The following is a 13,792-nucleotide window of genomic DNA, read 5'->3' on the forward strand; positions in this document are numbered from 1 at the left end:
ACTGGAGAGGCGGTGGGTTTTCAGGAGACAATTCCAGAGTAGATGGATGAAGACTCTGCCACCAGCAATGGTGAAGAGGGAAGGGGAGGATGCACAAAATGCCAGAGGAGGAGGACCGAATGGTGTGGGAAGGCATTTAAGGATGCATATGTTTCGCTGGTAGGGTTGCAGTCAGGCCATGGTAGGATTTCAGGAGGAGGATTTTAAATTTAAACATGAAAGTCAGGAAAGTCAAAGAACCATGCAAAGAGTCTGCAAAGGGATATTGACAGGTTTAGTGAGAGGGCAAGAAGGTGGCAGATGGAGTATAATGTGGGGAAATGTGAGGTTATTTACATTGTAGGAAACATAGTAAAACAGAATATTTTTTTAAATGGTGAGAAACTATTCAATGTTGGTGTTCAGAGGGATTTAGGTGTCCTTGTACACGAAACACAAAGTTAACATGCAGATACAGCAAATAATTAGGAAGGCAAATGGTACGTTGGCCTTTATTGCAAGGGGGTTGGAGTACAAGAGTAAGGAAGTCTTGCTGCAATTGTACAAGGCTTTGGTGAGCCTCGTACAATTTCAGTACCTGGAGTACTGTGTACAGTTTTGGTCTCCTTACCCAAGGAAGGATATACTTGCCTTAGAGGCGGTGCAACTAAGGTTCACTAGATTGATTCCTGGGATGAGAGGGTTGTCCTATGAGGAAAGGTTGAGTGGAATGGGCCTATACTCTGGAGTTTAGAAGAATGAGAGGCGATCTTATTGAAACAAAAGATTCTGAGAGGGCTTGACAGAATAGATGTGGAGAGGCTATTTCCCCTGGCTGGAAAGTCTAGAACGAGAGGACATAGTCTCAGGATAAGGGGTTGGCCGTTTTGGACTGAGGTGAGGAGAAATTTCTTCACTCAGAGGGTTGTGAATCTTGGGAATTCTCTACCCCAGAGGGCTGTGGATGCTGAGTCATGGAGTATATTCAAGACTGAGACAGGTAGGTTTTTGGATTCCAGTGGAATCAAGGGATATGGGGATCAGGCGGGAAAATGGAGTTGAGATCGAAGATCAGCCATCATCTTAGTGAATGGCGGAGCAGGCTTGAAGGGCCGTATGGCCTACTCATGCTCAGATTTCTTATGCTTGCGTTTTCTGTGCCATTGCTTCAGTGATAAATGGAACCTAATTGAGAACACCAAGACCCATAGAATCATAGAAAGGTTACAGCACGGAAGGAGGCCAATCGGCCCATCGAGTCCGCGCAGCCTCTATTCAAGAGCAATCCAGCTAGTCCCACTCCCCCGCCCTATTCCCATAGCCCTGCAAATTTTTTACTTTCAAGTGCATATCCAAGCTCCCTTTTGAAGGCCATGATTGATTCTGCCACCACCCCCTCCTCAGGCAGTGCAATCCAGATCCTAATCATTCGCTGTGGAAAAAAGTTTTTCCTCACGTCACCTTTTGCCAATCACCTTAAATCTATGACCTCTGGTTCTTATCCTTCCACCAATGGGAACATTTTCTCTCTATCTACTCTGTCTAGATCCTTCATGTTTTGAATGCCTCTAACAAATCTCCTCGCAACCGTCTCTGTTCCAAGGAGAACAAACCCAGCTTCTCCAGTCTATCCACGTAACTAAAGCCCCTCATCCCTGGCATCATTCCAGTAAAGTTCCTCTCCACCCTCTCTAAGGCCTTCACATCTTTCCTGAAGTGCGGTGCCCAGAACTGGACACAATACTGCAGTTGTGTCCAAACCAGTGTTTTTTTAAAGGTTCACCATGACTTCCTTACTTTTGGACTTGATGCCTCTATTTATAAAGCCCAGGATCCCATATGCTTTTTTAACCACTTTCTCAACCTGCCCTGCCACCTTCAACAATTTGTGCACATATACCCCCAGATCTCTCTGTTCCTGTACCCCTTTTAGAGTTGTGCCCTCTAGTTTATATTGCCTCGCCTCGTTCTTCCTACCAAAATGTATCACTGCGCATTTTTCTGCATTAAATTTCATCTGCCACATGTCCGCCCATGCCATGAGGCTGCCTATGTCCTCTTGAAGTCTATCACTATTCTCCTCACTGTTCACTACCCTTCCAAGTTTCATGTCATCTGCAAATTTTGAAATTGTGCCCTGTACACCCAAGTCCAAGTCATTAACATATCAAGAAAAGCAGTGATCCCAGCACCGATCCCTGGGGAACACTACTATTCACCTCCCTCCAGTCCGAAAAACAACTGTTCACCACTACTCTCTGTTTCCTGTCACTTAGCCAATTCTGTATCCATGTTGCTACTGCCCCCTTTATTTCATGGGCCACAATCTTGATGACAAGCCTACCATTCGGTACTTTATCAAACGGCTTTTGAAAGTCCATAGACACCACATCAACTGAATTGCCCTCATCTACCCTCTCTGTTACCTCATCAAAAAACTCTATCAGGTTAGTTAAACACGATTTGTCTTTGACAAATCCATGCTGGCTCTCCCTAATCAATCCACACTCGTCCAAGCGACTGTTAATTCTGTCCCAGATTATCATTTCTAAAACTTTCCCCACCACAGAGATTAAACTGATTGGCCTATTGTTGCTGGGTTTATCCTTACACCCTTATTTCAACAAGTGTGTAACATTTGCAATTCTCCAGTGCTCTGGCACCACCCCCATATCTTTTTCTTAAAAATTCATTCATGGAATGTGGGCATCACTGTCAAGGCCAGCATTTATTGCCCATCCCTAATTGCCCTCGAGAAGGTGGTGGTGGTGAGCCGCCACCTTGAACCGCTGCAGTCCGTGTGGTGAAGGTTCTCCCACAGTGCTGTTATGTAGGGAGTGCCAGGATTTTAACCCAGCAACGATATATTTCCAACTTGGGATGGTGTGTGACTTGGAGGGGAACGTGAAGGTGGTGTTGTTCCCATGTGCCTGCTGCTCTTGTCCTTCTAGGTGCTAGACGTCGTGGGTTTGGGAGGTGCTGTCGGAGAAGCCTTGGCGAGTTGCTGCAGTGCATCCTGTGGAAGGTACACACTGCAGCCACAGTGCGCCGGTGGTGGAGGGAGTGAATGTTTAGGGTGGTGGATGGGATACTAATCAAGTGGGCTGCTTTGTCCTGGATAGTGTCGAGCTTCTTGAGTGTTGTTGGAGCTGCACTCATCCATGCAAGTGGAGAGTATTCCATCACACTCCTGACTTGTGCCTTGTAGATGGTGGAAAGGCTTTGGGGAGTCAGGATACCCAGCCTCTGACCTACTCTTGTAGCCACAGTATTTATGTGGCTGGGCCAGTTAAGTTTCCAGTCAATGGTAACCCCCAGGATGTTGATGGTGGGGGATTTGGCGATGGTAATGCCACTAAATGTCAAGGGGAGGTGGTTAGATTCTCTCTCGTTGGAGATGGTCATTGCCTGGCATGAACCTAAGGACAATTGGATGTTTGGAAGATTATGGCCAGGACCTCTGCAATTTCCACCCTGAGCAACCGAGGATACATCCCATCCGGACCGGGTGACTTATCTACTTTAAGTACAGCTAGTCTTTCGAGTACCTCTTCTTTATCAATTTTTAGCTCAACCAGTATCTCAACTATATCTTCCTTTATTGAGACTCTGGCAGCATCTTCTTCCTTGCTAAAGACAGACGCAAAGTACTCATTTAGTACCTCGGCCATCCCCTCTGCTTCCATGAGCAGATCTCCTTTATAGTCCCTAATCGGCCCCACCCCTCCTCTTACTACCCGTTTACATGCCTGTGGAAGACTTTTGGATTCCCTTTTATGTTAGCCGCCAGTCTATTCTTGCACTTACAGTTCATATCAAAGAACCTGGTTCATGCACTCCATTGCTGCCTTCAGCCACTTCAAATCTTTATTTACTTGTTTTCAAAGTCTTTTCACCAGTGAAAAAAAAAGTTTAATTCTCCCAAACTATTCTTGTAACTTATCGTTTTGAGTTACAAGATTATCCTCTTCAATGGCCTTTTCAAGCTAGGGTGCTCAGAATTATACAGTGTTTCAAATGTATTTTACAATAAGTTATGGAGTTAATGTAACCTGTTTCAACTTATAATGAAACACCGCTGAGTTGCATTACAGAACTTGAGCAGCTCCTGTTGATAGCAGCTTAACATTGACATCAAACCTAAACATTTTCATATTTCCATCTTTAAGTGGACAACCATTTGATATTTCTTTCTTCAATGCATAGGGTTTTGTTAAAAAAATATTAAATACCATCTGCTGTTTCTTAGCCCATTTACTTAATTAATTCAGATGTCTTTGCATGGTGCTGTTTACCCCTGTATTTGTCAGCTAGCTTGTTGCCTTCAGCCAATTTGACACTGCTGCTAATTGTACATCCACATTGTTCACCAATGCAGTGACCAGTAGTGAGCTCAACCCAGGCCTCCTGTAGAACACCATTAGTCACTAATCCCAAAGTGGTGCTTTGTCCAAATATGCAAGTCAGTGAAGATTGTAGAAGAGGTCAAAAAACAACTTTGATTGAATGTGCTCAGGTCTGATGTCAACTCAGATGGCTACATTGATTTTCCAGCTGATAGGTTGACTAATACTCAAGAAAGTTATAAGAAGCAACTTGCATTTTTTGATTTGACTTTAATGTAAAAAAAATCCCAAAGCATTTCACAGAGGCAAACTGGACACTAAGCAGAGATGGGGGGGAAAAAAGTACAGGAAGGTGACTGAAGGCATGATCAAAACAAGAAATTTTGAGGAAGCTATTGAAGGATGGGAGGTAGCAAGGTGGAAAGGTACAGGGAGAGTGATTGTGGGGGGTGAAACAACTGAAGGCTTTGCCACCAAAGATCCAGCTGAGGTGGGGGAAGAGAATGCAAAGGAAGCCAGAGTCAGAAAACCAGAGGTCACGTGGAGACATGTCAAGCTAGAGGAGGTTACAGGAGGTAGGAAGCAGCGAGGCCAATGAACCATAGAAAAGGTACAGCACAGAAGAGGGCCATTCGGCCCACCGTGTCCGCGCCGGCTTGAAGAACAACCAGGTGCCCATTCTAATCCCACCTTCCAGCACCAGGTCCGTAGCCCTGCAGCTTATAGCATTTTAGGTGCAGGTCCAGGTACTTTTTAAAAAGAGTTGAGGGTCCCTGCCTCTACCATCAATTCGGGCAGCGAATTCCATACACCCACCACCCTCTGGGTAGAAAAGCTTTTCCTCATGTCCCCTCTAATCCTTCCGCCAATCAGCTTAAATCTATGTCCTCTCGTTATTGAACTCTCCGCTAGGGGAAACAGGTACTTCCTGTCTACTCTATCTGGGCCCCTCATAATTTTGTACACATCAATCAAGTCTCCCCTCAGCCTCCTCTGCTCCAAGGAAAACAACCACAGCCGATCCAATCTCTCCTCGTAGCCGTAATTTTCAAGCCCTGGCAACATTCTTGTAAATCTTCTCTGCACTCTCTCCAGAGCAATTACGTCCTTCCTGTAATGTGGTGACCAGAACTGCGCACAATACTCCAGCTGTGGCCTTACCAGCGTTTTATACAATTCCATCATTGCATCCCTGCTTTTGTATTCTATACCTCGGCTAATAGCGGAGAGCATTCCATATGCCTTCTTCACAACCTTATCTACCTGTACTGCCACTTTCAGGGACCTGTGCACATGCACTCCAAGGTCTCTCACTTCCTCTACCCCTCTCAATATATTCCCATTTATTGCGTATTCCCTTTTACTGTTAGCCCTCCCTAAGTGCATTACTTCACACTTCTCCGGGTTGAACTCCATTTGCCACTTTTCCGCCCACTCCACCAACCCATTGATATCTTCGTGGAATCTACAACTATCCTCTTCACCATCAACTACACGGCCAATTTTTGTGTCATCTGTAAATTTGCCAATCATGCCCCCTACATTCAAGTCCAAATCATTAATATATACCACAAACAGCAAGGGACCCAACACTGAGCCCTGTGGCACACCACTGGAAACGGATTTCCATTCGCAAAGACATCCATCGACTTTTACCCTTTGTTTCCTGTTACTGAGCCAATTTTGGATCCAATTCGCCACATTTCCCTGTATCCCATGGGCTTTTACCTTTCTGACCAACTGCCATGTGGGACCTTGTCAAATGCCTTACTAAAATCCATGTCGAACATCCACTGCACTACTCTCATCAATCTTCCTTGTCACTTCCTTAAAGAATTCAATCAGATTTGTAAGGCATGGCCTTTCCTGAACAAATCCATGCTGACTATCCCCAATTAAACCATGCCTTTCCAAGTAACAGTTTATCCTATCTCACAGTATTGATTCTAATAGTTTGCCCACCACTGAGGTAAGACTGACCAGCCGATAATTGTTCGGCCTTTCCCTCATACCCTTTTTGAACAATGGTACTATGTTTGCAGTCTTCTAGTCCTCCAGTACCTCCCCTGTATCTAGTGAGGATTGGAAAGTGATCCTCAGAGCATCCGCTATTTCCTCCCTGGCTTCCTTCAATAGCTGAGGAAACAATCCATCCGGCCCTGGTGACTTATCAACTTTCAAGCATTCCAGTCCCTCTAGTACTCCCTCTCTCATTATGTTTACCCTATCCAATATTTCACACCTCTCCTCTTCAACTACTACGTCCGGATCATCCCTTTCCTTCGTGAATACGGAGACAAAATATTCATTTAAAATCCTACCCACATCCTCTGCTTCTACACACAAGTTACCCTTATCATCCCTGATAGGTCCCACCTTTTCCTTAGCTATCCTCTTGTTCTTAACGTAGTGATCAAACATCTTTGGGTTTTCTTTAATCTTACGAGCTAATATTTTTTCATGCCTTCTCTTTGTTCTCCTTATTTCCTTTTTTACGTCATCCCTGTACTTTCTATACTCCTCTAGGCTTTCTGCAGTATTTAATTTTCTGTGACAGTCATAAGCTTTCTTTTTCTGCTTTATCTTGCCCCGTATACTTCTAGACAACCAGGGGGCTCTAAATTTGGCAGTGCCACCTTTTTCTTTGAGGGGACGTGTCTGCATCGTACCCGTAGAATTTCACATTTTAGTGCCTCCCACTGGCTTGCCACTTATTTCTCCTCAAGTAGTTGTGTCCAGTCCACTTCTGCCAAATCACCTCTTAGTTCTGTAAAATTTGCCTTCTCCCAATTTAAAATGTTTACTCCTGATTTAACTCTGTCCTTTTCCATAATAATGCGAAAACTAACTGAACTGTGGTCACTATCCACAATATGGTCACCCACTGTCACTTCATCCACTTGCCCATCTTCATCTCCCAGGACTAAATCTAGAATTGCATCTCCTCTTGTTGGGCTTGTCATGTACTGGCTAAAAAAGTTCTCCTGGACACCGATCAAGAATTTTGCGCCCTCTGTGTCACACTGTTTGAATCCCAGTTGATGTTAGGGTAGTTGAAGTCCCCTATTATTGCCCTCTTATTTTTGCACTCAGAGATTTGCCTACATATTTGTTCTTCTATCTCCCTTTCGCTATTCGGGGGTCTATAGGGTCCTAGTCGTGTGACTGCCCCTTGTTTTATTTCTTAGCTCAACGCATATGGCCTCGATTGATGATCCATTTAGCATATCATCCCTTCTCAACTGTAATTGATTGCCATGGAAGGACTTGTAGATGAGAACAAGGAGTTTGAATTCGATGTGTAGGGAGAATGGAGAGCCAATAGAGGGTGGTGAAGATAGGGATGATGGGGAATTAGGACTTACTGTAGACAGAAAGCTGTCAGCTAAGTTTTGGACAATTTGCAGTTTATGAAGGGAGGAATTTGGGAGACCAGTGAGCAGACCATTGGAGTCTGGAGGAAATGATGCCATAACTAAGAGTTTCAGTGGGAATGGGAGTAAAGTAAAAGCAGAGGAAAGTGATGATGTTGAGGTGGAAATAGGTGATTTTAACAGTGGCTAGAAAGTATTCATTACGCGTTACAAAATTAATGTTTGACCCAATACACACAGCGAACATTCTTATTACTTGTTACTTTAGAAGACTAGACTAGGTGGGTCATGCAAAGAAAAATATGGGCCAATCTGACAGTAGCCTGTTTCTTCACTGGAACATTCTTTGGTTCACTGAAATTTTTTCTCCAGTGCCTTATACATTTAAAATATTTCTCACTAAAAAAGTGTACTTGCTAAACTAACATGTAAATATATAATGCGATTTTTTAATATAAACCAGATAGAGATATTTCAGTAAATTTAAAATAAAATTCTTCGAACTTCATACTTGTCCACTGAACACAAAAATGGAAGTGCGCACAACCACAGCATCTTGCAACACATTACGATATTCTATGTTTAAACAAGCTCTTGTGACAGTGCTCAAGTACTTCTACTTCCCATGTTATGTTGTTACTTAGAATCTTTTGGTAGCTACGCTTAAGCGTCAGTCTTAGCTGAGTAGTAGCACTCTCACCTCGGAGTCAAAAGGTCAGGTTCAAGCCCCACTCCAGGGCGTGAGCTCACAAGCTCAGCTAACACTGTCCCAATTGCCGCCTTTTGGTTGAGACATTAAACCGAGGCCCTATCGGCCTGCTCAGGTGAACATGATCCCATGGCGCAGGGGAGTTATCCTGGTGTCAACCATCATTAAAATAGTTCAACAGGCAATCTCTCTCATTGCTATTTAAGGATATTTGCAAAAACTTTCAGAGACTCTGCTCCTGGCAAGGAGTCTCACTCAGTGGGAACGCAAATTGGAAAATCAGACACGCAGTTAAATCTGAAGTTTTGCAAATTGGGCATGTTGGCCTCCGCTCCCAATTCATGCTCCCTTGCGAGCAAGATTCGATTCGCGAGGTGCAGTCTCCAAAAGTTTACCATTTAGAGACCATGTACCATGATAGAATAAAACCAAGTTTGAGCCCCGTTTTGCAAGGCTTGTTTCAGATACAGTAACTTCTTTTTTAAAAAAAATAGCTTCACACCTCCTCCAGAGTTTCTCCTTCAGTTTTGATGTCTGCAGTTACCAGTTTTTCTTGTAGTATTTAGCAGTTTATGTGAATTTAATTGAAAAAATTCTGAAACATTAAACATCCTTACCCAATGTTCCAGATGAATCAGGCTGTGAGCAACTGAACCCCACAGACCAGTTAAGTCCTGGATTTGATCCCCAGTCTGTGCTGAAGCAGGGCAGCGGCATAGTAGCCTCAATAACCCGGGGTTATGAAGTGGACAAACAAAATCAGCCAGTGTTGCAATCATAATTGTTAACCAGCAACCTCTGCTGGAAGTGCGTGTGCATAGAAAACGGGCAAGGACAGGATTTCGATTAGCTGTGACGACCCCCCCCACACCACCCAATTCAATATTCTGTCGACACTCGATATCTAGGTACACACGTGAAGAATTATTATTTGGGCAAGGTACTACATGGAGCTTGGCAACAACAAAGATGCTATATAAATGCAAGTTAACATAGAATAATGTTCCAAGGCTCTTCAGAGAGGGGTCATCAGAAATAAACGGATGCCAAGCCAAAGGAGACAATAGCCATGGAGGGGGATGGAATCAGGAGCAAGGTATGGAGTTTGTGATCGGGGCCAATGACGATGGCTTCAGTCTTACTAGCATTTAACTGGAGAAAATCACAGCTCATCCAAAACTGGATGTCGGACAAGCAGTCTGAAAACAGAGGCACTGGAGGGTTCAAGAGACGTGGTGGAGAGGTGGAACTGGGTGTCATCAGCCTACAAATGGAAGCTGACCCCATGTCTGCAGATAATGTCGTCAAGGGGCAGCATGCAGATGAGGAAGAGAAGGCTAAATCATTGGGGGATAATGGTGCAGGGGCAGAAAGGGAAGCCATTGCTGGAGATGCTCTGGCTATGATCGGATAGGTGAGTGGAACCAAGTGAGCGTAGTCCCATTGAGATGGACAACAGAGAAGTGCTGGAGGAGAATGGTGTGGTCAACTGTGTTAAAGATTGCAGAGAAGTCAAGGAGGATGAGGAGGCATTATGCACTACAGACAGGATGTAATTTGTGACATTGATAAGATCCATTCCAGTGCTGCGGCAGGGGCTGAAACCAATTGGAGCGCTTCAAACATTTGTGGGAAAGATGGGCACGGATTTGGGAGGCATCAATACATTCAAGAACTTTGGAGAGGAAAGGGAGGTTGAAGATGGGGCAGTACTTTGCAAGGACAGAGGAATCATGGGGGGATTTTTCAGAAGAGGCTATTGATAGTGGTTTTGAAAGAAATAAGGTCAGTACCTGAGGGAACCACTTACAATGTCAGCTAGCGTAGGGTCCAGGAAGGAAAGTTGGTGGGCAGTAGTTTAGTGGGAGCATGCAAGTGCACCCAAATGAAGATTCAACACCTTCAGGAGGAGAGGAAGGGAGAAAAGAAAACTGGCTGAAGAAACTCTGCTTCCTCCATGGCTCATGATGTTGAAATAAAGCAACCACTGAAAAATCACAAAAGTACAAATTTGAAAGTCACTAATTTAAAATAAATCAGACCTCACTCACAACAAGTCTAATTTAAGGCTTTCACAAACTAATTTATTTTGGAATAAACACCATGTTACTTGGATAAACATATATACTGATTAATATTTCTCCCAAGGATGGCCGACCACATCAAGTAACCGTGTAATTTGATAATTTACTGCACAATATAAATCATACACAAAACATGCTTAAAAAATTGCAGACAAAAAGTGAAACTTGTCCATTCGTTCACAAAATAATGCACGGTCTGACGCAAGATACAATCCATCAGATGTCAGCTTAGCAAATCATGGACAGTGTAATGTATAACCCTTATGTGAGGGAGAATGAAAAATATTCCAAGGCTTCATTTACTTCACTTAACTGGGAAATTTAGCAACAAACAGGTGATTTTTCAGTGGTTGCTTTATTGAACTATTATTGAACTATACAAGTACCTATCAAAGAGGAGACAGAAAGTATAAAAAGAATACTTTCACATTTATAAACATTTATTCATGTCTGAGTGCGCTTTTAAGTTTGTTAAGATTACCACAGCATTCCTCTCCAATGCTAAAACTGCGTTCGACACAACAACTACAGTTTCGAACAGTTCATACAAAATATGTCACAAGCCTCTGCTCGTATCACCGTGTACCCTGGGGGAAGCGAATTTCAAACGATAAATTCAGCTGAATTGAGCTGAGCATGTCCCATCCTAACCAACCATCATAGCCAGATTACCGTAATATAAACAAATGACCAAAATGAAATTACAACTAACCTCTCTGGCAATGTGGCTCAGGGCTTCATCTTCAGCCGAGAATCTATCTTTAATAGGTGTTCGTTTCCTTCCAGCTCCGGGTGTCCCCATTTTCTTCAAATGTTTAAATAAAATCTTCTACACAGTAAGGTCAAATAAAGGTATTCCTTCCACGGTTGTACTGTGAAGGCAAAATAAGATTTTTACAAACTTTTCTCCTTTGTGCAGAAAGGACCTACATACAAATTATGAATTTGAAGTACACAATACAACACATTGCTCAGTTTGGTGAGTTATGCTGCAAACCCCATGGATGTGGCTTCACACATTAGTTTCACTTGTTAACCACAAATGTTTTGCTTTATTTGTTGTGTTGCCATCATTTAACCAACGCTGGTCACGATATCACAAGTTCACCTCAAACCAGGTTACAATGTTCAAGGGGGCATTTATGCTCCAACCTTTCCACTTTGCTGCAACACTAAAGTTGTAAAGTAAGAGCAGAATCAGATCAGTGATTTGACTCCATTTTGCACTCAATCTGAAACTGAAACCTCAAGCAGGTGGTCTGACTGCTTAGAAACACAAATCTCTGGGCAATGGAAGGCAACTCCCCTTTTCACAGTCTCCCAGAGATCAGGTGCGAAGCATGAAGTCACTCCAATGCATACTGCTGCAATGTCATCGTGCAGACATCAATAACACAGCAACATTCATGAAGTTAAAAATCTTCTGAATTGCACACTTACTGTGAACTGCTACACCACCTTATTTATATAATCACCTTTAACGTAGAAAAACATCCCAAGGTGCTTCACGGAAGTGAGAGATAAACAGAGGCCAAGCCAAAAACATTGATCCAAAGATTAGGAAGGATGACCCAAAGCTTGGTCAAAGGATGGATTTTAAGCAGGGATCTTAAAGGAAGAGAATTAGAGAAGCAGAGGGGTTTAGGGGTTTAAGGATTTAAGGTTTGAGAGCAACTAAGGGCATGGCCACCCATGGTGGGGCAAAGAAAGCGGGGAGGATGCACAAGAGTCAGAAGAACAAATTTAAGGGGGAGGGGGTTGCACGTTGGAGCAGGTGACAGAAATAGGGAAAATGGAACACACTGGATTTACACACAAGGATGAGAATTTTAAGTTTGAGTCGGGGGGGGGTGCAGAAGTCAACGTCGATCAGCAAGGACGGTCAAGCAGGGATTGATGTGGCTGCAGAGTATCGTATCTCCCACTGCTCCCCCATCAACCCTGTCCTCACGAACTCTTCATGACTATGGAGTGAAGTTTGACAGCGAATTGCTCTGGAATGCAGCATGACTGCCCTCTCGCCAGCTTTCTCCAAAGAAACTCACTCCACCTCAAATTAACCCCGCAGGTTTAAATCTTATTTTTGAAAAAAAAAAGTCAGCCTGGACAGGAGCCAGGGACCGGAGCCAGGGACCGGGTTTAAATTGCAGGCAGTAGAGCAGTATCCTACTGTGAGCAGTGTGGCCCAGCCTGGGACAACACAGCGCGGCTCAGCACACGGAACTGCCCGCTCCACGACGGCTTGCGCTCTGTTCACTGCCTCACGCCCGGTGCGACGGGACAGGCGCCTCTCGGGAGGGAAGTGGTGAGGAGGAGGAGGAGGAGAAGGGTTTTTTTTTTACAACGACCCGAGGAGAGCGCGGGATCCACCCAGACACAGAGCGCTGACAGCGGCCCGCTGCCGGTGCTGCCGGGGCCCAGGGCGCGATATTCTTACCAGCGGCCCCACCGCTCCCTCGGTCAGTCAGGTAAGACCAGCCGGACATTCGATTCGCCAGCTCACTGAACCTCCTCCAAACCGCTCCTCACCGACTGGATCGCCAGGTCGGACATTGCCCACAGACCGACAGTCCTTTCTTCTCCCTTGCCTTTGACAGTCGACCTGCGCTCAGCCCAACCTCCCAACTGGAACACTTCAGATTAAAAGTCAAACCCTCCTCTCCTCTCCTCTCCCCCACCCCCCCCTCTCAACCCGGACAGCCGCCACTTAACTCCACAAATTACTTGGTACGCACGCGTAGAGTGCGTACGCGCCGAGAGGAGGAAAAAAAACCGCGTGCCCGCGCGTGGCTTTTTCCGAGCGCCCGCGTCGCGCGCTCGGGGTTGAAGTGCGCGTGCGCGGAGGTTGGTCGGTCTTTATGCGCTGTGCGTAAAGTTTTGGTCGCTGTTGCGCGCATGCTTGCTGGTGAGCGGTGTGTTTCGGCGCGGGTTGGAGAAATTGGAATTGTTTTTCTTGGCTGGGGGGTGGGGGAGTGAGAGACACGCTGGGGGGGGGGGCGGGGAGTGAGAGACACGCTGGGGGGGGGGCGGGGAGTGAGAGACACGCTGGGGGGGGGGGGGGCGGGGAGTGAGAGACACGCTGGGGGGGGGGGGGGGGGGGCGGGGAGTGAGAGACACGCTGGGGGGGGGGGGGGGCGGGGAGTGAGAGACACGCTGGGGGGGGGGGGGGGGCGGGGAGTGAGAGACACGCTGGGGGGGGGGGGGGCGGGGAGTGAGAGACACGCTGGGGGGGGGGGGGGGGCGGGGAGTGAGAGACACGCTGGGGGGGGGGGGGGGGCGGGGAGTGAGAGACACGCTGGG

At 45.5% G+C, this 13,792-nt stretch overlaps 1 protein-coding gene across 18 annotated transcripts in view; it reads right to left on the reverse strand.

The window, feature by feature from the left end:
• The window catches only part of lrrfip2 (leucine rich repeat (in FLII) interacting protein 2), a 166,420-nt gene extending 153,245 nt beyond the window's left edge, over positions 1-13,175 (reverse strand). For 14 of the 18 annotated variants that reach the window (XM_067981348.1, XM_067981344.1, XM_067981345.1 and 11 more), the window contains exons 1-2: positions 12,930-13,175; positions 11,205-11,364 (exon numbers count right to left, since the gene is read on the reverse strand). In XM_067981348.1, the coding sequence (XP_067837449.1) occupies positions 11,205-11,294 (90 nt within the window). In that variant the 5' untranslated portion in view covers positions 11,295-11,364; positions 12,930-13,175. Of the gene's footprint in view, positions 1-11,204; positions 11,365-11,967; positions 12,134-12,929 lie in introns of those variants that run through there. The other 4 variants (XM_067981363.1, XM_067981358.1, XM_067981357.1 and 1 more) reach the window with 3 other exon arrangements.
• Positions 13,176-13,792: the final 617 nt, after the last annotated feature.

Source organism: Heptranchias perlo, chromosome 3 (assembly GCF_035084215.1).
Source record: "Heptranchias perlo isolate sHepPer1 chromosome 3, sHepPer1.hap1, whole genome shotgun sequence".
Lineage (NCBI taxonomy): Eukaryota > Metazoa > Chordata > Chondrichthyes > Hexanchiformes > Hexanchidae > Heptranchias > Heptranchias perlo.